This window comes from Zootoca vivipara, chromosome 2 (genome assembly GCF_965207765.1).
Source record: "Zootoca vivipara chromosome 2, rZooViv2.hap1.1, whole genome shotgun sequence".
Taxonomy (NCBI): domain Eukaryota; kingdom Metazoa; phylum Chordata; class Lepidosauria; order Squamata; family Lacertidae; genus Zootoca; species Zootoca vivipara.
Window position 1 is genome coordinate 119,243,308 of NC_142584.1, and position 24,881 is coordinate 119,268,188.

The following is a 24,881-nucleotide window of genomic DNA, read 5'->3' on the forward strand; positions in this document are numbered from 1 at the left end:
TCTGCTAAATTCTGACGTTCTGTTTATTTGACTGCTTCTCTATCCTTCACAAGTTCCTAGGGCAAGTTACAACAATATAAATGTACAAAATTATATATATATATATATATAAACCTAAGCAAAACTTTTCGTACAATTATAAAAATGTAAAGCAATAGAGCAGTTCTAAGCAGAAGCAGAGCTGCATAGATTAAACAAAACAGAAGAGAGGGGTCCCAACAAACATACTTTAACTCTCCAGACACAACTGTGAAGAGGGAATTCCACAATTTAGGGCAAACGTGGGTCCCCCAGATCTGTTGGACTACAACAGGCATGTCAAACCTGCGGCCCTCCAGATGTTTTGGCCTACAACTCACATGATCCCTAGCTAGCAGGACCAGTGGTTGGGGAAGATGGGAATTGTAGTCCAAAACATCTGGAGGGCCGCAGGCTTGACATGCCTGGACTACAACTTCCACTATCCCTGAAAACAGATCCTGTAGTCCAGGCATGTCCAACCAGTAGATCACCATCTACTGGTAGATCCCTGGTTGATCCTGGTAGATTGTGGGATCATCCACCCAAAAAGCTCATCCCCCCCAAAAGCTAAAAAACGCTGTGCAGGGCAATCCCCTGCACAAAAAAACTCAACAACTCTGCTCAATTCTCCCCTTCCTTCCTTCCTTCCTTCCACCCACCCACACTACTCCTCCCTCCAATGTCAATGGGTAGATCACTGCCAGCTTCTTTATACTGGGAGTAGATCACAGTCTCTTGGGAGTTGGACCTACCTGCTGTAGTCCAAGAACACCTGGTGAGAAAGGTTGCTTTAAGGGCTGCCCCAGAGAAAACTCTCCTCTGAGCCTTCTCCATAACTAAAGTCTTCAAACGGAGCTATTTCTTAAGATGGTCCCTTCCAACTCTTCAATTTTGTGACTCTACTAACTGGCCCTGCACGTGTTGCTGTGCGTTAGTCTGTGAAATGGAGGGTAATAGCCCCTCTTCAGATCCCCCTGAGCCTCAGAGTCCCCCTGAGTCAAGGCGAGATACTGCGGAGAGGGCAGGTTTCATCCCTGTGTCTCCCCCCACCCTGTTCTGACCCATTACCTATCCCTGCCCCCTATTCGGCCCCCCATTCCCCCCCCCCAGGCAGGCCCCTACCTCCACTTGGCAATGTTGGGCATTGTTGCTGCAAAAGGCCTGTTTTCAGTTGGTTTGGTCTTCAATACCTCTGCCGGATGGATGGATGTGAGTGGTGGATCTCGTGGTGGAGGCAGGGTTTGTGGGTGTGGTGTAGATTTCACAGGAAGGGAGGGGGTGCATTGTGGGAGGAAATCCACTTGAGGGCGCTGTTTTACTTTGTTGAAACAGAGGTTTGTACCTGCAGAGGTGTGAGATTTGAGGGGGGGTTTTCTAACAACGCTCGGGGAGTGGCGTGGATCGTTGTGTCAAAATTTCAGGACGATCGGTCAAGCGGTTACGGAGAAAAGTGGATCCCGCACTTTCACGATTTTTACATTTTTATATATATAGATCAGGGGTTCCCAACAAAATTTTCTCGAGGACCCCTCATCGAGCCGCTATTGTGACAAGGACCCCCATTAACTCCTAATCCTAAAATTAAAAAGTGAGAGCCAAATTAAGAGTCTTTTTATATTTTATATTTATACGTTTTTTACAGTTCTTCCTCTTCATCTGTAGGCCTTTGTCGTTTTAACGAACCACTTTTTAACCAACGGTCCATTTTTAACTACGCAAACTGTAGCTTCCGCGAAAAACAACGCTTTGTTTACAAACACTACTGTTTTGCAAAGAGGCAGCGCGTGCCAGGGAGGAGAGAGGGGAATGGAGAAGACAAGGTACCTGCGCAGTAGCGCACAAATGAAGCCGACGCGTGCAAAGCATCTTGGGGAGGTGAGCGTTATTAGAATGCGCGCGCTGCCTCTTTGCAAAACAGTAGTGTTTGTAAAGCGCCACCTAATGGCATACAGCAGAACTACTGCCTCTAATTGTAGTTTTGCTCTAGACTCTGCTCATGCAGGAAGCAGCCAAAACAAAAAATCTGTTATCATACGAAATATATTTAATATATTTTTTATTCTAATAGCATCTTGCGGACCCCTCTGGCATAGCTCGCGGACCCCTGGGGGTCCCCGGACCACCTGTTGGGAACCACTGATATAGATGAACCCATCGCCCACCGTAGGCCCTGCACTACTCTAAAATAGCAAGACTTCTTTTGTCAACTGCTCAGGTGGGATGGGTCCTGCTTGCATCTGAGCAACAGAGGGGTGGGGGACATTTTTCCAAGAGCCCAAGAGCCACATTTCCTTCTGGGTAACCTTTCAGAGGCCAGTGATGGGCGTGTGGCCAGAGGTGAACGTGGGAAGATCAGGAAACGAACATTTTACCTTTTGTACATTAGGCTAGTTTCAGCACAAGCCCTGCTCTGCCTTCCATCCAAGCCAAGAAGAGGCATTATCAGAATTCAGTGACAGACCCAAGTGTGGCAAAAACCACTCAAGGAAGAATGTGAAACAGGAGCATGGGCTGAGGGAGTTTCCTGCAGGCCGGACAGAGTGCTTTCAGCTCTTGGACCTGAGGTTCCCACCCCTAATTTAAGGGATCTTGAGACAGGCTACATAAAATATAAAATCAAACTAATAACTAAATAATAATAATAATAATAATAAACATTAAAACCATATAAAATCAATCTCCATAACCTCCTTCCTACAAAAAAGCTCAGCACCTGAAACTTCTACCTTCTCAGAAATGACACAATGGCATGAAGTTATCAGATTAAAATGGCACAGGACAGTATAGGAACCATCTTTGCAACTGCAGATGTACAGGTGGTCACTTGGAAGAATTAGGAAAGTTTATTCTGCCCAAGTGGCCAGAGGAGCCTTTGATCAGAGGATGACATGGAAGATGTTGGCTCCTGATAGATGTTTGGTCCCCATAATCATCCTCTCATTAGCAATGTTGGGGAGCCAACATACAATTTGTTGTATTGTGAGCATTTATACGGTTTCTCTGCATTTCCTCTCAAGGATCGCAGATTTGATTAGACAGATAAGCTCTCGAGTCATTTAGATTCCATATCCGATGTATGGATCCTCTACTTTGAAGGCCTGTTCCGTAACTGAAATTCTTTCTACATCACAGGCATCGGCAGAATTGACAGGAATCACCCCTTTATGAATTCTTTCGTGTACATTAAGGTTTGACCTCTGGCTGCAGCTTTTCCCACACACCGAGCACGTATACGGTTTCTCTCCCGTGTGGATTCTTCGGTGTACATTAAGGCTCGAGCTCTGGCTGAATCGCTTTCCACATTCCGAACATTTATATGGTTTCTCTCCCGTATGGGTTCTTTGATGGCTTGTAAGGTGTAGTCTCCGGATGAAAGTCTTTCCACACTCTGAGCATATATACGGCCTCACCCCTGTGTGGATTTTCTGATGTTCGGTAAGGCTAGAGTTGTGACTGAAACTCTTCCCGCACTCCGAGCATGTGTACGGCTTCTCTCCAGTGTGCACACTTTGGTGACGTATGCAGCTGATGTGGTTACGGAAGCTCCTTCCACATTCGGAGCACTTGTATGGCTTCATCCCCATGTGGATCTTTTGATGCGAAGTAAAAGAGGTCCTCCAGCTGAAGCTCTTCCCGCACTCCAAGCACTCATACGGCTTCTCCCCTGTATGGATTCTCTGATGTAACTTAAGGTTCATGCTGTGGTTGAAGCTCTTTCCACACTCTGAGCATTTGTACGGCTTCTCGCCTGTATGGATTGTGAGGAGGTGCCGTGTGAGGCTTTTGCAGTGAGTGAAGCATTTTCCACACTCGGAGCATTTATGTGGCTTCTCCCCCGTGTGGATTACCTGATGTGACCTAAGGTGTATCCGCTGCCTGAAGCCCTTTCCGCACTCCAAACACTTGTACGTTTTTTCCTCGCTGTGGATTCTCTGATGCGACCGAAGGTGCGCACTGCTCACAAAACTCTTCCCACACTTGGAGCAGTCGTACGGTCTATCCCCCGTATGGAGTTTCTGGTGTGAATTAAGGTACGCCCTCAGACGGAAGCTCTTCCCACACTCAGAGCAGTTATACGGTTTCACCCCAGTGTGGATCGTCAAGTGCCGTGTAAAACTTGTGCTGTGTTGGAAGCTCCGTCCACAGTCCCAGCACTGATATGGCTTCTCTGCTATGTGGACTGTTAGATGTTCACGAACATGTGCGCTACAGCTGAAGCTCTTCTCACAGACCGGGCATTTATATGTTTTCTCCTCCATGTGGATTCTCATGTGAGTATTAAGGCTTGATTCACAACTAAAGATTTCCTCGCACACACAGCACTGAATACTTTTCTTCTCTTGGTCTTCAGCTGGGATTTCACACAAGTCGCCAAACTGAGAAGCAAAGGAATTGTCCTTCTCTTCTGGTTCCATTTGCCTTCTCTGAGCTTTCCCGTCTATACACCCAGCTCCTTCCAAAGGCATGCTGTGTGGTTCACCCTCAGTCTCCCATTCAGCACCTGCTGTAACAAAGAGAGGAAAGTAGACATAAAGCACACTTGTTAATAATAATAATAATAATAATAATAATAATAATAATAATAGCAATAATAATAATACCGTATTTTTCATTCCGTAAGACGCACTTCTTTCCTCCTAAAAAGTAAGAGGAAATGTCTGTGTGTCTTATGGAGCGAATGTGTGGTCCCTGGAGCCGTTTTGCCCTGGGGCTAAAGGCAGATCATGCTTCTTTTTTTAAAGAAAGAGCTAAAGGTTAACAAGAGGGAAAGAGAAAGGAACCCACTGAGCAGCTGATTGCAAAGAGATCGGGGAGGGAGATAAGAGAGCTAGCTCCCTTCCCGGCACCTTGCCTAGGCGTCAATTGTTGTCTGCAGAGGGAGACATGTGACTGGCTGATTAGATGAGCTGTCTGGAAACTGTAGAAATGGCTCTCTTTTCTTTCCTCTGCAGAACTGTGAGTTGAACCCCATAAAAACAGGATTTTTCCCTTTTGCAAGGAAACTCAGCAACTTTGAGCTGATCCTCAAAAAGGGAACTTCCCCCCTTTGCAAAAAAGATGCACAACTCTGAGATGAACACCCCCCCCCAAAAGGGGCTTTTTCCCATTTGCAAAAAAAGCTGCACAACTTTGAGCTGATTCTTAAAAAATGGAGCTTTCCTCCTTTGCAAAATAAGCTTCCTCAAATATTTAATTTGGGGGGGGAGGCACCTAGGCCTCTAGGAGTTGGCTGCTATGCCTAGGACAATTCAAGAAAGCAAAATATTTTTTCTTGGTTTCCTCCTCTAAAAACTAGGTGCATCCTATGGTCAGGTGCATCCTATGGAGCGAAAAATACGGTGATAATAATAACAATAATAATAATAACAATAATAGTACCCTGCCCACCTGACCAGATTTCCCCAGCCACTCTGGGCAGCTTCCAACATATATAGAAACAAAGTAAAACATTACACATTGAAAAGCTTCCCTGGACAGTGCTGCCTTCTGATGTCTTCTAAAGGTATAAATAATGAATATATTATTATTATTATTATTATTATTATTATTATTATTATTATCTGATGAGTTACTCATCTCTTTGACATCTGATGGAAGGGTGTTCCACAGGGCCACTACTGAGAAGGCCCTCTGCCTGGTTCCCTGTACCTGGTTCCTTACCTGAAGGAACAAGATAATCTAGATACATTTCAGTCTGGTTTCAGGCCCAGTATTGCCTGAGGAATAACCTTTCTTGGGACTGAAGAAGGGGTTGAACCCTGCTGGCTTTCCTTGACCCACCAATGACTTTTGAAACCATTGACCATGGTGTTCTTCTGGAGTGGCTTAAGGGGTCGCCAGATGGAGGTCCTGTTTTTATAATGGTTTCACTCCCACCTGCAGGGTTGCTACCAGGAAACAGCACTAGGAGATTGTTGCTAGGCTCCATGGTTTGGGGGCTGAAGGGTCTCACAATGACTCATTCTGTCTCCTATGCTGTTTAACACCTATATGAAACTGTTGGGAGTGGGTCATCCGGCAATTTGGAGCATGATGCCGGTACACAGCTCGATCTTTCCATTCCTTTGGAATTGGGAGAGGCTGTGAAGATGGTATCTGTGTGGGAAGAATTTACTTCTCAACCACTTCTCGTTCATCTGTCGCTGAGCTTGGAGTGCAGCGACTGAGGAAGGAGCAGAAGGTGAGCTGAGCTTGGGAGACACTCTGTAGGTTTTGTGGCTTTGTCTTTTGGGGCTGTGTGTGAGTAAGTTTGTGTGCTTATCTGTTTTCTTACTTGTTTGTGTGCTTGTGCTGGTTTTCTAGGGCTGCTGCCTCTTGGATTTGGGTGACTGTTCAGGCTTGTGTGGGTGTTTGTTTCTGGCTGTGACCTTGTTTGTTTCTGGCTGTGACCTTTCACCTAGAAGTGTGAGTCAGGAAGTTCAGGTGATTAGCTGTGGGCGGAGCTAGTCAGAGCTTGGAGTGCAGCGACTGAGGAAGGAGCAGAAGGTGAGCTGAGCTTGGGAGACACTCTGTAGGTTTTGTGGCTTTGTCTTTTGGGGCTGTGTGTGAGTAAGTTTGTGTGCTTATCTGTTTTCTTACTTGTTTGTGTGCCTGTGCTGGTTTTCTAGGGCTGCTGCCTCTTGGATTTGGGTGACTGTTCAGGCTTGTGTGGGTGTTTGTTTCTGGCTGTGACCTTGTTTGTTTCTGGCTGTGACCTTTCACCTAGAAGTGTGAGTCAGGAAGTTCAGGTGATTAGCTGTGGGCGGAGCTAGTCAGAGCTTGGAGTGCAGCGACTGAGGAAGGAGCAGAAGGTGAGCTGAGCTTGGGAGACACTCTGTAGGTTTTGTGGCTTTGTCTTTTGGGGCTGTGTGTGAGTAAGTTTGTGTGCTTATCTGTTTTCTTACTTGTTTGTGTGCTTGTGCTGGTTTTCTAGGGCTGCTGCCTCTTGGATTTGGGTGACTGTTCAGGCTTGTGTGGGTGTTTGTTTCTGACTGTGACCTTGTTTGTTTCTGGCTGTGACCTTTCACCTAGAAGTGTGAGTCAGGAAGTTCAGGTGATTAGCTGTGGGCGGAGCTAGTCAGAGCTTGGAGTGCAGCGACTGAGGAAGGAGCAGAAGGTGAGCTGAGCTTGGGAGACACTCTGTAGGTTTTGTGGCTTTGTCTTTTGGGGCTGTGTGTGAGTAAGTTTGTGTGCTTATCTGTTTTCTTACTTGTTTGTGTGCTTGTGCTGGTTTTCTAGGGCTGCTGCCTCTTGGATTTGGGTGACTGTTCAGGCTTGTGTGGGTGTTTGTTTCTGGCTGTGACCTTGTTTGTTTCTGGCTGTGACCTTTCACCTAGAAGTGTGAGTCAGGAAGTTCAGGTGATTAGCTGTGGGCGGAGCTAGTCAGAGCTTGGAGTGCAGCGACTGAGGAAGGAGCAGAAGGTGAGCTGAGCTTGGGAGACACTCTGTAGGTTTTGTGGCTTTGTCTTTTGGGGCTGTGTGTGAGTAAGTTTGTGTGCTTATCTGTTTTCTTACTTGTTTGTGTGCTTGTGCTGGTTTTCTAGGGCTGCTGCCTCTTGGATTTGGGTGACTGTTCAGGCTTGTGTGGGTGTTTGTTTCTGGCTGTGACCTTGTTTGTTTCTGGCTGTGACCTTTCACCTAGAAGTGTGAGTCAGGAAGTTCAGGTGATTAGCTGTGGGCGGAGCTAGTCAGAGCTTGGAGTGCAGCGACTGAGGAAGGAGCAGAAGGTGAGCTGAGCTTGGGAGACACTCTGTAGGTTTTGTGGCTTTGTCTTTTGGGGCTGTGTGTGAGTAAGTTTGTGTGCTTATCTGTTTTCTTACTTGTTTGTGTGCTTGTGCTGGTTTTCTAGGGCTGCTGCCTCTTGGATTTGGGTGACTGTTCAGGCTTGTGTGGGTGTTTGTTTCTGGCTGTGACCTTGTTTGTTTCTGGCTGTGACCTTTCACCTAGAAGTGTGAGTCAGGAAGTTCAGGTGATTAGCTGTGGGCGGAGCTAGTCAGAGCTTGGAGTGCAGCGACTGAGGAAGGAGCAGAAGGTGAGCTGAGCTTGGGAGACACTCTGTAGGTTTTGTGGCTTTGTCTTTTGGGGCTGTGTGTGAGTAAGTTTGTGTGCTTATCTGTTTTCTTACTTGTTTGTGTGCCTGTGCTGGTTTTCTAGGGCTGCTGCCTCTTGGATTTGGGTGACTGTTCAGGCTTGTGTGGGTGTTTGTTTCTGGCTGTGACCTTGTTTGTTTCTGGCTGTGACCTTTCACCTAGAAGTGTGAGTCAGGAAGTTCAGGTGATTAGCTGTGGGCGGAGCTAGTCAGAGCTTGGAGTGCAGCGGCGCGCGCCTAGCGGCGCGCGCAGTTTGAACCATCTTTTTGATCTAGGGCAGCAAGTCTCACACGTTTGTTAGGGGGGGCCTAGGCCTCTTCCTCTTTCCCGTTTGACCTCAAGGTTTTCAAGATGGAGGTGGAGGGAACAAGCATTGTCACCTGCAATTCCTGTGCAATGTTTGTTTTCTTGCCAAAAGATGTGGGTAGCTACACCTGCAACAATTGCAAGTTGGTTGCCCTACTAGAAAACAAGGTTGCCCTTCTGGAAGAGAAGGTGCAGCAGCTTCAGGGGCGTGTATCTACGCTCCAGAGAATTAAAGAGCTGGAGCTTTTCTTGGATGCAGCAGAGCACACTGTCTGCACCAAGGATGAGACAGGGGATCTCCCTGAGGAGGAGGTCAGTTCCCCAACACAGCAGCCAGATGTATGGAGGAACGTGACTCATAGAAGTAGAAGGCCCAGGGATCGCTCTGAGTGCTTAGAATTACACAACCGTTTTGAAGTGCTCATGGAAGACGAGAAACAGACTCCACCTGAGGATCTCTCCCTCATCACAGTTGATGAGGAATATGAAGACGAGCAACCAAGTCAGTCCTCTGGGAATATGCAGGTAACCTTGGAAGGGACAGCACATGGAAGAATCCCAACCAAGCCTATGAAGAGGCGAGTAGTGGTGATTGGGGATTCCATACTGAGGGGTACAGAAGCAGTAATCTGTGGGCCTGACAAGATGTCTCGAGAGGTGTGCTGTCTACCTGGGGCCAAGATCGAAGATGTAACAGAACGGCTGCAAGGAATCATAAAACCCACCGACAAATACCCCTTCCTTTTGGTGCATGTGGGAACCAATGACACTGCAAGCCATAGCTTACAGAAGATCAAAAATGATTATGAGGCTCTGGGCAGGAAGTTGAAGCAATTAGATGCACAAATTGTCATCTCTTCTGTCCTCCCAGTTGAACGACATGGCCCAGGGAGAGAGGGAAAAATAGGGGAAGTGAACAACTGGCTTCGCAAATGGTGCAAACAGGAACGGTTTGGATTCCTAGATCACGGTCTGCAGTTTCTTGAAGATGGACTTCTGGCAAGTGATGGACTGCACCTCACAAAAGTTGGGAGGAATGTTTTTGCCACGAAACTCAAAAACCTCATCAGGAGGGCTTTAAACTGACTTATGTGGGGGAGGGAGACAGTGGTCCTGAAGGTAGGAGTCTATCAAATGCTGAAGATGATCATCCGAATGTCAAGGACCAAATGGAGCAAGCAGCATGCAGACCTAGTGGTGGGACGAAAATATCCTTAAATAAGAGACATGGGGGAATGATCAACGGTCTTCAATGTCTGTATACTAATGCACAGAGCATGGGAAATAAACAAGATGAACTTGAGCTCTTGGTACAGCAAACTAAATATGACATAATAGGCATCACTGAAACCTGGTGGGATGAGTCTCATGACTGGAATGTAGTAATAGAGGGATACAATCTATTTAAGAGAAATAGACCAAACAGGAAAGGAGGAGGAGTAGCTTTATATGTTAGGGATATGTATACCTGTGAAGAGATCCAGGATTTAAAACTTCAAAGCCAAATTGAGAGTATCTGGGTCAAAATTAAGGGAGAGAAAAACAACAGTGATCTCATTGTGGGAGTTTACTATAGATCCCCAAGCCAAACTGAGGACACAGATGATGCCTTCCTGGAACAGATGGCCAAGCATTCCAAAGGAAGTGAGATAGTAGTAATGGGGGATTTCAACTATCCTGATATTTGTTGGATGTCAAACTCAGCCAAGAGCATAAGGTCGAACAGATTCCTCACTGGCCTTGCAGACAACTTCATTGTCCAGAAAGTGGGAGAAGCAACAAGAGGATCAGCCATTTTAGATCTGGTCCTAACCAATAGTGATGACTTGGTTAGTGGGGTAGAAGTGGCAGGATCATTAGGTGGGAGTGACCATGCTCTTCTGGAGTTTATTATCCAGCGGAAAGGAGCAACCAAGCATACTAAGGTCCAAATTCTAGACTTTAAGAAAGCCGACTTCAGAAAACTTAGGGAAACGCTGGGTGAAATCCCATGGACAGTAATACTAAAAGGGAAGGGAGTTCACGATGGTTGGGAGTTTGTTAAAAGGGAGATATTAAAAGCACAACTTCAGGCAATACCAATGAGACGGAAACATGGAAGGTGCCTAAAGAAGCCAGGCTGGCTATCTAAAGAACTTTTGACTGAGTTAAGATTTAAAAGGGATATGTACAAAAAATGGAAAAGGGGGGAAATCTCCAGAGAGGAATTCAAACATATAGCCAGCACGTGTAGAGACAAAGTCAGAAAAGCTAAAGCACAGAATGAACTCAGGCTCGCCAGAGAGGTTAAAAGCAACAAAAAGGGCTTTTATGGGTATGTCCGTAGCAAAAGGAAAAACAAGGAAACAGTGGGGTCACTCAGAGGAGAAGATGGTGAAATGCAAACAGGGGACAGAGAAAGGGCAGAACTCCTCAATGCCTTCTTTGCCTCAGTCTTCTCCAAGAAAGAAAAAAACGCCCGACCTGAAGAATATGGAGCAGATGATTCAGCAGGGGAAACACAGCCCAGAATAAGTAAGGAGGTAGTACAAGAATACTTGGCTAGTTTAGATGTATTCAAGTCTCCAGGGCCAGATGAACTACATCCAAGAGTATTAAAAGAACTGGCAGAGGTGATTTCAGAACCACTGGCAATAATCTTTGAAAATTCCTGGAGAACAGGCGAAGTTCCAGCAGACTGGAGGAGGGCAAATGTTGTCCCTATTTTCAAAAAGGGGAAAAGAGAGGACCCAAACAATTACCGCCCAGTCAGCCTGACATCAATACCAGGAAAGATTCTAGAGCAGATCATTAAGCAAACGGTCTGTGAGCACCTAGAAAGAAACTCTGTGATCACTAAAAGTCAGCATGGGTTCCTGAAAAATAAGTCATGTCAGACTAATCTGATCTCATTTTTTGACAGAATTACAAGCCTGGTAGATGAAGGGAACGCTGTGGATGTAGCCTATCTTGATTTCAGCAAGGCCTTTGACAAAGTGCCCCATGGTATTCTTGTAAAGAAGCTGGTAAAATGTGGGCTAGACAATGCTACCATTCAGTGGATTTGTAGCTGGCTTACTGACCGAACCCAAAGGGTGCTCATCAATGGCTCCTCCTCATCCTGGAGAGTAGTGACTAGTGGGGTGCCACAGGGTTCTGTCTTGGGCCCAGTCTTGTTCAACATCTTTATCAATGACTTGGATGATGGGCTTGAGGGAATCCTGAGCAAGTTTGCAGATGACACCAAATTGGGAGGGGTGGCTAACACCCCAGAGGACAGGATCACACTTCAGAATGACCTTAACAGATTTGACAACTGGGCCAAAGCAAACAAGATGAATTTTAACAAGGAGAAATGTAAAGTACTACACTTGGGCAGACAAAATGAAAGGCACAAATACAGGATGGGAGACACCTGGCTTGAGAGCAGTACATGTGAAAAGGATCTAGGAGTTTTGGTTGACCACAAACTTGACATGAGTCAGCAGTGTGATGCAGCAGCTAAAAAAGCCAATGCAATTCTGGGCTGCATCAATAGGAGTATAGCATCTAGATCAAGGGAAGTAATAGTACCACTGTATTCTGCTCTGGTCAGACCTCACCTGGAGTATTGTGTCCAGTTCTGGGCACCACAGTTCAAGAAGGATACTGATAAGCTGGAACGTGTCCAGAAGAGGGCAACCAAAATGGTCAAAGGCCTGGAAACGATGCCTTATGAGGAACGGCTTAGGGAGCTGGGTATGTTTAGCCTGGAGAAGAGAAGGTTAAGGGGTGATATGATAACCATGTTCAAATATATAAAAGGATGTCATATAGAGGAGGGAGAACGGTTGTTTTCTGCTGCTCCAGAGAAGCGGACACGGAGCAACGGATTCAAACTACAAGAAAGAAAATTCCACCTAAACATTAGGAAGAACTTCCTGACAGTAAGAGCTGTTCGGCAGTGGAATTTGCTGCCAAGGAGTGTGGTGGAGTCTCCTTCTTTGGAGGTCTTTAAGCAGAGGCTTGACAGCCATCTGTCAGGAATGCTTTGATGGTGTTTCCTGCTTGGCAGGGGGTTGGACTGGATGGCCCTTGTGGTCTCTTCCAACTCTATGATTCTATGATTCTATGATTCTATGATTCTATGATTCTATCTCCCAGGCAAGGGGAAACAGCTGAAACAAAACATGAAGCCAAGGAATAAAAGTGAGTCCAGGATCCAGTTAGGGACCCAATGTTTTTTTATTTCAATGGCAATGGGGCAGAGCTCAACCTCCAGTTCGTTCAAGAGTCTGCTCTGAGCAAAATTTGAAGGCAGGTTATACAGGCGCACAAAGAGCCATAACATTCGACATTCCCAAAACTTAAAAAGGGAAGTCATGAAGCATCTCTGCCTCCCTCAGAGGGAACCCCAGGAAAAAAAGAGGACATTGATCAATAAAATGACCTCAATCAACATTTCAACCTTCAGCACCTGCCACACAAGGCCGAGAGGGAGCCTTACCAACAGACTCCAGGTTCCCCCAGTTCTCCTCCATGACTTCCCCGTGCAAAGCTCTCTGGCTCGGATCCAGCAGATGCCACTCCTCCTCTGTGAAGTAGACACCCACCTCCTCAAAGTGCACCGGAGCCTAGAATAAGGAAGAGAAGACAGCTTGTCCATCTAGGGGATCCAAAAGTGAGGACCCAAAAAGAGAGAGAAGGCAACGTGTCTGGCGGTTCTCCTGCAAGAGTGAAAAGCAATCAAGGCCGACCTAGCTAACAATATTGGTTAGAACAGTGGCCAAACAGATGCCCAATATAAAAAGCAGAGAAGCAAGGAGGACCCGAGGGCAACAGGAGCAGCAACACTCTTCCCTACCTGCAACTCCCGGCAACTGGGATTATTCAGAGGCATTTATGGCCTCGGACCCTGGAGGCAGAGCCAAGATATTGTGGCTGGCTTCTCCTCCATGCGTTTGTCTAATTCCCTTTTAAAGTTGGCAGCCATCACGGCAACTCGTTGGAGCAAATCCCGTAACCATATGCTGCGTGCCTAAGCACTTTCTTTTGCCACTTCGGGATTTCCCAGCATTGAGCTTTTATTACCTTATTTGACTGAGCAGCAACTCCTTCCCCTCCACCAACCGCAGGAGAAATTGCCAGGGTTGTGCCACTTCCTGGGAGGGAGAAAAGGAGACGTGGAGGTGCTTAATCCTGTTATCTTCTTGCCAATTAATTGTTATTGAATTTCACAATTTTTAAAGAAAGAATTAAAACCACATTTTATACACATTTAAAAGTTGACTTTCCACCCTTCTTCCATGGCGTTTTCATTCCCACCTTTCCATGATGCGTTTATCTATTCCACAATTTTTTCATTAAAATCACAACCATTTTTCTTCCGCTGTGCTGTGAAAGGTGGGATGGAGTTTGATAATCAATAAGCAGTAGAATAAAAACAGCCAAGGTGGAAGAGGAGGCCAAGGCCCCATCAAGGTCCTTACCCGGCAAGGTGGCACCTCCACCGCCCTCCTGCACGATCCACCTGCAAGGCGGCCTCAGGGTTGTGGCCAACGGGGCTGCCTCTGCCTCTGCCAAGTTGGTAGCTGGATCTGCCACCATTTCTTCTGCCTGAAAGGGAATTTTTAGAGATCCCAGACAAGGGACAGAGAGAGCGATTAGGAAACGGTTTATGCGAAGGCCATCATTGCCTGGCCTGTGAATTAACCCACAGTACTAAGACAGCCTCTCCTCTCATTTTTAAAAATAGTATATCGCCCTATGCCCGCAGGCCTCACAACATAAAAACACAAAATACATAATAAAAACAAGAACAACCCAATAATCTCCCCAACACATTTTTTAAAGGGCATTGGATGTCAATCAGCCAAAGGCCTCGTTAAAGAGGAAAGTGCATCATGATATATTGGTGATATATCACCAGCTAAACACCAGGGTATATGGATATGGTATCACAATGTCTGAAATAAGGATGGAGCTGGTTTTCAACTTTTTGATACACTACCGGTTAAACGTTGCAATATACTCTTATATCACAATGTCTGAAATAAGGATGGAGCTATGTAGAGGCATCTGCTGGCTTCAACTTTCCCCCACATCATGGTTTTTGCATAGTGCGCGCACGCGCACACACACACACACACCGTGATGTATTCATTTATTTTATTATTATTACTACAGATTTTCTTGATTTACAAAAGTATTGCAATGTCTTGTAATATTTTTTACAGATCAGTTTCATTTGTTGAGACATTGGGAAGAAAAGGGGAAAAGAGGTAGATAGGGGAAAGATGGGTGGGGGTGGGGTCAGGTGACAATGTTTCTATTTTATTCAGTGTATGTGGGGTTGTTTGTCAGCGTCACTTGTGCTGGTTCTCTGCTACTTCGCTTGTGTTCCTTTGGTGGTGAGAGATGTTGGAGTTGGCCTAGGGTATGATTGTTCATTTGTGATTAGCTATAGTGGTCTTTGTTTCGTGTGTGAGTGGGGGTGGGTCGGTGTTTTGGATCAGGTTAGCCATATTGATTTGTATGCTGTTGGTGGATTTTTGTCATTGTCTTGTTGGGCTGTGTATGTGATAAAGGGGAGCCATACCGGGGTGAAGGCGTCTTCTTCTATTTGTCCCCGTGTCAGTTTCAGCTTATTGGTTAATTTCTCTAGTAAGGCTGTTTCCCATATTATTTGGTACCATTGGTCCATGCTTACTCCTGACAGGTCTCTCCAATGTCTGGTAATGATCTTTCTGGTTGCTGAGAGTAAGTGTGTTACAAGTTCTTTGTGGTGTAGGTGAGCATTATTGTCTTGGAAGATGTTTAGTAAGGCCAGTTCTGGAGTGTGAATGAATCGTGATGTATTGCCAGGTCAAAAAACCAGTTTTGGATAATATATCGAAGAACTGATGCTTTTGAATTATGGTGCTGGAGGAGACTCTTGAGAGTCCCATGGACTGCAAGAAGATCAAACCTATCCATTCTGAAGGAAATCAGCCCTGAGTACTCACTGGAAGGACAGATCCTGAAGCTGAGGCTCCAATACTTTGGCCACCTCATGAGAAGAGAAGACTCCCTGGAAAAGACCCTGATGTTGGGAAAGATGGAGGGCACAAGGAGAAGGGGACGACAGAGGACAAGATGGTTGGACAGTGTTCTCGAAGCTACCAACATGAGTCTGACCAAACTGCGGGAGGCAGTGGAAGACAGGAGTGCCTGGCGTGCTCTGGTCCACGGGGTCACGAAGAGTCGGACACGACTAAGCAATTAAACAACAACAGCAAATCAATATATCACCCAGCCCTATTAAGAGCTGGAAAGGACTCCCTGCCTGAAATCACCGCCTGCCAGTGTCGACAATACTAGGCTAGACACATCAGTGAACTGACCAGCCTAAGGCATTCCTGTGTTTCCTTTGTACTACTAGGATGAAACACACTCTTACCTGTTTCCGCTTCTTCCCCTCTGCCTGGCTCAGGAGGAAGCCTTCTGCCAGGGCCACCGCCTGGGAGCTGGTCTCCGCTCCGCACTCCCTGACCCAGCTCTCCATCTCCGGGGGGAGGACAGCCAGGAACTGCTCCAGGATCACCAGGTCCAACATCTGACTCTTGGTGTACCTTTCTGGCTTCAGCCACCGACGGCAGAGACTGTGGAGTCGGCTGCAAACCTCTCGGGGGCCCTCGGCCTCTTGGTAGCCAAACTCCCTGAAGCACTGGCACTCAGCGCCTGAGCTGGTGTTGTCATTGCCCGGAATCTTCTGCATGGTTCTTTCCCAGAATCCTCCACTGTTCCTGATCTTGTGCCCCCTCTGTGTTTCAGGGCTTCCCTCTGCCATCTTTATTCCGTGCTCTGCATCTGGTTTCAAAAAGGCCAAAGGCGAACAGCTGGGATGTGTGGTATTGAAAGCCAAGAAGCTGTAAAAGGTGGGGGTGGGATTAGAGAGAGGTAAAGCAGCAGTTCCCAAACCTTTTCCGGCTCCCACCCTCTTGGTTCCAATTACAAAGCCTCAACCTGGCCAGCCGTCACTAGATTTTTAAAATAGTCTTTTAAAATTGATTTTCAATGATATAAACATACAACATAAAACAGTACAAAATCAAAATATCAAGATTACTCTGAATCTCCTGACTCCCATCCCACCCACCCCTTCCATGGGTCCTTTTAATTCTATTTTCAGCTGCATAACAGTACTTGTTCATCTTCCTAAGTTATCCATACGTTCTATTACATTACAAGTGTATTTAAAATCCTGCTAATGTTTTGACCTGCTTACAATGATTTTGTATATACATTATAAACATTTCCCATTCTTTTTTTTTAAAAAAATCTTGTCTTCTTGCTGCCTAAGCTTCCCAGTTAATTTTGCTATTTGGGCATGGTTCATCAACTTGATTTGCCATTCTTACTTGGTCGGGGCTGCCTCTTCCTTCCCTCTCTGGGGGTTGGACTAGATGGCCTTCAGGGTCTCTCCCAACTCTATGATTCTATGACTCTATCCCCAGTGACCCCCTACCTTACCCTATAAAAAGCATTATTCAGAACAGCAGTTTGCATGACCCACTAAGGAAGATGATAAAACAATAAAATTCGAAACAGCAACAATCAATCAATCATTTAATCACACATTTATTCAAAATCCAATTAAACTATTTCCTTTAATTCAACACAACTGCTTTTCAAAGGCTGCTAGTCATTTACACGGAGAAATTATACCAGAAAGATATGGAGGTCTCGTACAACCCAGGTAGTGTGGTTGATGACCTTGAGCCAGACATCCTGGAGAGTGAAGTCAAATGGGCCTTAGAAAGCACTGCTAATAACAAGGCCAGTGGAAGTGATGATATTCCAGCTGAACTATTAAATTTTTTAAAAGATGATGCTGTTAAGGTGCTACACCCAATATGCCAGCAGGTTTGGAAAACTCAGCAGTGGCCAGAGGACTAGAGAAGATCAGTCTACCAGTACATCCCAATCCCAAAGAAGGGCAGTGGGCAAGAATGCTCCAACTACCGCACAATTGCGCTCATTTCACACGCTAGCAAGGTTATGCTTAAAATTCTACAAGGCAGGCTTAGGCAGTATGTGGACCGAGAACTCCCAGAAGTGCAAGCTGGATTTCGAAGGGGCAGAGGAACCAGAGACCAAATAGCAAACATGCGCTGGATTATGGAGAAAGCTAGAGAGTTCCAGAAAAAACGTCTACTTCTGCTTCATTGACTATGCAAAAGCCTTTGACTGTGTCGACCACAGCAAACTATGGCAAGTTCTTTAAGAAATGGGAGTGCCTGATCACCTCATCTGTCTCCTGAGAAATCTCTATGTGGGACAAGAAGCTATAGTTAGAACTGGATATGGAACAACTGACTGGTTCAAAATTGGGAAAGGAGTATGACAAGGTTGTATATTGTCTCCCTGCTTATTTAACTTATATGCAGAATTCATCATGCGAAAGGCTGGACTAGATGAATCCCAAGCCGGAATTAAGATTGCCGGAATAAATATCAACAACCTCAGATATGCAGATGTCACAACCTTGATGGCAGAAAGTGAGGCGGAATGAAAGAACCTTTTAATGAGGGTGAAAGAGGAGAGCGCAAAATATGGTCTGAAGCTCAACATCAAAAAAACTAAGATCATGGCCACTGGTCCCATCACCTCCTGGCAAATAGAAGGGGAAGAAAAGGAGGCAGTGAGAGATTTTACTTTCTTGGGCTCCTTGATCACTGCAGATGGTGACAGCAGTCACGAAATTAAAAGACGCCTGCTTCTTGGGAGAAAAGCAATGACAAACCTAGACAGCATCTTAAAAAGCAGAGACATCACCTTGCCGACAAAGGTCCGTATAGTTAAAGCTATGGTTTTCCCAGTAGTGATGTATGGAAGTGAGAGCTGGACCATAAAGAAGGCTGATCACCGAAGAATTGATGCTTTTGAATTATGGTGCTGGAGGAGACTCTTGAGAGTCCCATGGACTGCAAGAAGATCAAACCTATCCATTCTTAAGGAAATCAGCCCTGAGTGCTCACTGGAAGGACAGATCGTGAAGCTGAGGCTCCAATACTTTGGCCACCTCATGAGAAGAGAAGAATCCTTGGGAAAGACCTTGATGTTGGGAAAGATTGAGGGCACTAGGAGAAGGGGACAACAGAGGACAAGATGGTTGGACAGTGTTCTCGAAGCTACGAACATGAGTTTGACCAAACTGCGGGAGGCAGTGGAAGACAGGAGTGCCTGGCGTGCTGTGGTCCATGGGGTCATGAAGAGTCGGATATCACTAAACGACTAAACAACAACAACAGTCATTTATACCTCCAGCCCCCCCTTTCCTCTTAGTGTCCCCCAGGTGGCACTATTGCCCACCAGGGGGACAGTGCCACCTACCTTGGGAACCACTGGTGTAAAAGGTTGGGTGTTACAGCCAGGGGTCCTAACAGCTTGGAGTGTAGCAGCAAGGCTTGTTACAAAGTAACAGCCAGCTGCTAACAGCCAGATGTAGCAGCAAAGGGTATAGCACCAAGGCTTATTACAAGTGGTGGGCTCTCGTGAAGGAAGACAGACAACTGATAGAATCAAGCAGGGTGGGACGAGAGCCCTGAGCTCTCTCGTGACCACATATTTATTAGGTATAGTAAATGCATATGCAATAGCCATAAACCAATCATTACAATACACCTATATAGCAATAGCCAATAATATCAGCAGAACACTCTTATGCCCATATATGCTCAGACCCTATTGTTCTCCATAGTATGCATGTTTCCCATGGGAAGTTTGAGCTCCTGGGGAATGAATAATTAAAGATGGATGAAGACGTTCCCAGGACTGGCATGACCTCAGGAATGGATAACTTGTGATGTATGTGAGATGTTCCTCATGGCTGGCTTGGCTTCCTAGGACCAACTATCTTTCCGGCTCGAAGGACCATCTATCTTGTGGTATGGAGAGAAGTACAGACTCTACATCCGGCTCGTTATGCCTAGCCGATCTTGCCATGGTGCCTGCATACCACTTGGAGAGTGGAGCGCAGAAGCACCATTTCATGGCTTTAGGATGTGGCTGCATTATTCCCACAGTTGGGGGTTTCAGACTAACTTGCTCCATTGCCTTTTGCAATCGGTGGTGTTTGCATCGGCACAGAGAGTTAATGCATTTATTTAATAAAATCAGTATGTGTTCTGATTTTAAGAAAACCACCCTACCAAGTCTCTGCAAGCATCTTGATTCAGTACAGCTCAGGGCTATTTTTCTTTTTTTCTTTTTTACAAAAAAGGGGGGGCAGTTGTTTTAATTTAGACCTTGGAACCCTTTGTAATTATATACCAAACATCCCTCTCCCCTTGGTATATTATTGACTCAGAAAATTGCATAGGTGAATCTTCTTTATTTGCAATTGTGACAACTTACATTTTAAAACAACAACAAATTTTCTTTCATTTCTTTTTTCTGCAACTGGCTTGTTGTCAATAAAAATAAATTAAAAAATATATGCGGGGAACCCTTCTACATGGTTTTCAGAAATATAAAATAAAGCAGGGTGGATTTGATTTAAATCAAATCGATTTAAATCATGATTTAAATCTCTAATCAGTAAGATGCGCAAGGGGAGAAAATAATGTAAAGACAGCACACACACACACACCCCGCAATAGGGGCCTGCCTGTATTTAGAACAAATTCAGAAAATTAAAATCAATAGTAGCTAACAAGAGATAAAGCACATTGTAACTTCTACATGTCTGGGTAGGGCTTGCCTAAACAAAAAAATGTTTTACGCAGGCACTGAAAAGAGTGCAGACGACTAATGTCAGCAGTCGGGGAGCTGCAAAGTCTGTGTGTTGCCACACTAAAACAGCAGCTCCACAGTAATCTGCAGAAAGTAAGGTTCCCCCCCCCCCAGGGGATGGCTCAAAGCGGCGCGGGCGGGCTCTTTTCCCACCAGGAAAAAGTGCAGAACAAGTAATATGTGGGCACAGTGCCAGTCCCGCAGATTGGAGCAGTCAAGTAGGCACATATAGGGGTTATGGCGATCCTGTCAGCTGTTAAGGGGAGGGAAAGCATGTGTTTCAAAAGGCGCCCCCCCAAAAAAAATTTTTTGTTATATTTATTCATTTTTTAATCTATAAAAGGTAATGGTACCCCGACCGTTAGGTCCAGTCATGGACGACTCTGGGGTTGCAGCGCTCACCTCGCTCTATAGGACAAGGGAGCCGGCGTACAGCTTCCAGGTCATGTGGCCAGCATGACAAAGCCGCTTCTGGCGAACCAGAGCAGCGCACAGAAATGCCGTTTACCTTCCCGCCAGAGCGGTACCTATTTATCTACTTGCACTTTGATGTGCTTTTGAACTGCTAGGTGGGCAGGAGCTGGGACTGAGCAACAGGAGCTCACCCCATCGCGGGGATTCGAACCGCTGACCTTCTGATCGGCAAGCCCTAGGCTCAGTGGTTTAGACCACAGAGCCACCCACATCCCCTTCTTTTATTTATAAAAATATTTATATGCCCTCCATGTCATAAAAGAAAAGATTAAAGAGGTTTAGAGCAACGAAACATAAAACCATATAATAAAAACCAAAAAAATTAATAAAAAAGGCATCAATTAACTATGGGTTCTTAACTGTATGCATTGTGAGATTTCTGATGGCAATTCCCAAAGGTTCTTGGTTTCAGAGTTTTGCAACTTCTCTAATAAGGAGTTATCAAACAGAAAGGCAGAAAAAGTGGGATGCAGATAGATAGATAGGCATTGCAGGGGGCTCGAACTCTACAATATATCCATTCATATATTGCTTTAAAGTTAAAATAGGCTTCCAAGCGGTTTGCGAAACCCATTACACAGACATTTAAGATGCAAGCTTATCCATGAGTAAAATACACAATAGGCTCTAGGTATTAAAATACTGAGACATCCGTAAATAAACAGTAGAGCATTTGTGACCCGTTCATAGCTGTCAAGTTTTCCCTTTTCTCGCGAGGAAGCCTATTTAGCATAAGGGAATTTCCCTTTAAAAAAGGGAGAACTTGACAGCTATGCCCGCTGCCTGCTTTGCTGCCTTGCTTTCCCCTCCTTCCACTGTACCCTGAGATAGCTCAGCTGGGAGAGTATGAGACTCTTAATCTCAGGGTCTTAGGTTTGAGTCCCACTTTGGGCAAAATATTCCTGCACTGCAGGGGGTTGGACTAGATGAGCGTTGGGTCCCCTTCCTTCCAATTCTATGATTCTGTTCTATGACCTCTTTCCTCCTGATGCTTGCAGCCCTGCACAAAAATCCCTTGGGATTCCTCTTGTGCTGTACCCCCATTTTAGTCATTCGTTGCATTTAGATCCCATCTTTTTCCCCTTTGCACACATGTATCCCCAAAACTGCAACATGCTGTGGGGGTGGGGGGAGAGACACGGCCTGGACGAAACCCTTTCTCCCCGCTTTAGGGCCTGGGGGCGAATCCTGTCTTGCAAATAGGGGAGTTCAGCCCCCAGAGGTACCCACCGGAAAAACTCATACACACACACACACAAAAAGCAAAGGAACCACCCCCCTGCGCGTGCAATGGACCTGAATCCTCAAATGTCCATGCATCTCTCTTTCTTTTTATCCATCCATCCACTTACCTGCGCGGAGGATGGGAAGCAGGGACCAGCCACGGAAACCTGCGCGCGGAAGAGAGGACCTTCGGCCAATGGGGAAAAGGCGCCCCTTTGCCCGCGTCAGCAGTTGCTAGGCAGGTCGGGGGTTTCGCGCGGAAAAGGAAGGAGGTTTGCAGGAAATGGGAGGGGAGAGCCACGTGTCAGTCTTTCTTGCGCCCCGTGCGCTGATGGGAGTTGTAGTCTCGATACATCTGGCGGGGGGTGGGGTGGGGTGGAACGCCAGGCTGGCAAAAGCGTCTTGCGTTCAGGAGCTGCGCCTTGGAGACGAATGAAACAACCTCGTTTAAGGCTGGGAGCTTCTGCAAAATGCGTCGTTCCCCCACTCCCCCACCACGCCACAATTGCATCTAAGAGCACAGAGATCAGTGCTCCCTCCGGCCCCCCCCCCCATGTCATGGCAATGAATCAAAGGGGCGTGGGGGAATGAATTGGGGTGCGTTGGGGGCAGGCTGTAATGGGAAGACGGCTTTGCTCACGGGAAAGGGATGGATGGTTTAAAAAACAAAAAAGTCATTTATTGCTTTAATATTCCCACCTCTCCTTCACTGAGCTCCAGGTGGCATGCATAATTCTCTCCCCTGCACACCCATTGCATCCTCACAACAACCCTGGCAGGTAGAAACAAAATAAAAAAATTTTTTCCTTCCAGTAGTACCTGGGAGGAAGGTTAGGCTGAGAGATGGTTACTGTTCCCCAAGCTCACTCAGTGGGCTTTCTGGCCAAGTGGGGATTCGAACCCTTGTCTCTCCCAAGTCCTAGGACAGTGGTTCTCAAACTTTTTGCCCTCTGGGCCACACTTTTCAGAATAAAAACTTGCTTGCGGCACACCGATATTGATAAGAAATGCATCGGAAAACAACAAAGAAACGAGTCCTAGAATGTGAAAATCTATCCATATTCTGCAAATTATAAAACCCCATTTTGATACTATACTACACTGAGGTGTTCAAATGTCTCTTTGATTGTCCCTGAATCTTCCTGCCACACTTCCCATCCTCTCCTCCTGCCACACCAGGGTGGCGTGCCAGAGTCTTTTGAGGGCCAACCACTAAACCACAATGGCTCCCTGGGGTCAAGGGACAGGGAGGAATAGGTGGGGGGGGGTTCAGCAAGGAGGGAGATGCAAAAAGAAGATCAGGCCAAAGGCCCATTTAGTTTGGCATCCTGTTCTCACAGTGAGCAACCAGATCACAGAATCATAGAATCATAGCGTTGGAAGAGACCACAAGGGCCATGCAGTCCAACCCCCTGCCGAGCAGGAAACACCATCAAAGCATTCTTGACATATGAAGCCTCTGCTTAAAGACCTCCAAAGAAGGAGACTCCACCACACTTCTTGGCAGCAAATTCCACTGCCAAACAGCTCTTACTGTCAGGAAGTTCTTCCTAATGTTTAGGTGGAATCTTCTTTTCTTGTAGTTTGAATCCATTGCTCCGTTTCCGCTTCTCTGGAGCAGCAGAAAACAACCTTTCTCCCTCCTCTATATGACATCCTTTTATATATTTGAACATGGCTATCATATCACCCCTTAACCTTCTCTTCTCCAGGCTAAACTGACTCCAGGAAGAGGCCAATGAACCACTTAGGCCGGCATCCTTTCCCCCACAGTGTCCAACCAGTGTCCCACCCCTGAAAAGGACTCTGAGTCCTGGGAGAAATAAGATGCTTTCGGCGAGATTCCTGCATTATAGGGGTGGGGGTTGGACTAGATGACCCTTGGGGTTCCCTTCCAACTCTACGATTCTATGAAAACCAACTTCCCCCACAGTGTACCACTGAAGCGGGTTTGAAAGAGGTAAAGTTACAGCCCGGGGGGGGGGGGCACACCTTGCGTATGTGCTCTCCATTCTAATTTTTGGAACACAAGAAAAGCACTGCTGGATCAGGCCAAGGCTTCCGTGGACGATCCCTGCTTCCCATCCTCCATGCAGGTAAGTGGGTGGATGGATGCAACGCCGCCGTGGTGGCTAGCAACCATTTATGCTGGCTAGCAGCCTCTGACAGGCTTAACTTCCATGAATTCTTGGACTGCATAACCCTTTGGGTCCTTCCACAGGGTGGAATAAGATTCCAGCTAAACATTAGGAAGAACTTCCTGACAGTAAGAGCTGTTCGGCAGTGGAATTTGCTACCAAGGAGTGTGGTGGAGTCTCCTTCTTTGGAGGTCTTTAAGCAGAGGCTTGACAGGCATATGTCAAGAATGCTTTGATGGTGTTTCCTGCTTGGCAGGGGGTTGGACTGGATGGCCCTTGTGGTCTCTTCCAACTCTATGATTCTATGATTCCCAACTCTAAAATTCAACGATCCAGCTCCATGGATTTGTCCACACACGCAGCCAGGCCTGACTTGCGGGGGTATCGCACAATGCAAAACAAATGCAAGCCCCACATGGGAGATAGGCGCCCCCCACCCCCACCCCCACTCCGCCACTTGGGCAAGCCCAAATCACCCCATTGACATTTTTGGGCACCTTGAATTCTGGCCTCCTTCCTGCAGCTCCTCCTCTCCACGCAAAACTCTGGCGGCGGCTGGTTTTGCAAAGGGCATTCTCACGATGGAGCATAGAGACAACCCACCTCAAAAGCAGGAACCAAAAAAAAAACACACACACCAAAAAAAGAAAACACCTCCCACATACGCACAGAGCAAACACTTCCGGTTCTCATCCCTCTAAAAGGAGCTTGGGGAAAGAGGGGAGAAAGGTGGCTCTACAACTTCCTCTTCGCAGCTCTATGGCCCCCTGATCCTCCACCCACAACCATGGCATCGTTCGAAAGGGAACCTGAAGTGTCAGCAGCGGGCGTTTTAGCGGGGTACACAATGACGAGAGTTTTAAAAGAGCTTTACAGAGACATCTGTTTGCCAGGGAAGGGAAGGGAAGGACTGGTT

The 24,881-nt window shown here is 46.3% G+C and overlaps 1 protein-coding gene across 4 annotated transcripts; it reads right to left on the minus strand.

Annotated features, from left to right (window-relative positions):
* LOC118081167 (uncharacterized) lies at positions 1-24,623 on the minus strand. 4 transcript variants are annotated; one of them, XM_088663794.1, is made up of 7 exons: positions 24,463-24,623; positions 21,956-22,248; positions 15,793-16,261; positions 13,844-13,970; positions 13,446-13,516; positions 12,862-12,988; positions 1-4,522 (listed from the first exon to the last, which is right to left on the minus strand). In XM_088663794.1, the coding sequence occupies exons 3-7, from the start codon at positions 16,180-16,182 to the stop codon at positions 3,078-3,080; spliced, it is 2,160 nt and encodes a 719-aa protein (XP_088519920.1). In that variant the 5' UTR covers positions 16,183-16,261; positions 21,956-22,248; positions 24,463-24,623; the 3' UTR covers positions 1-3,077. The 4 variants fall into 4 exon arrangements, with proteins under 4 accessions (XP_088519920.1, XP_034963331.3, XP_060125043.2 ...); XM_035107440.3 differs by having other exon boundaries at positions 1-4,525; XM_060269060.2 differs by lacking the exon at positions 21,956-22,248.
* Positions 24,624-24,881: the final 258 nt, after the last annotated feature.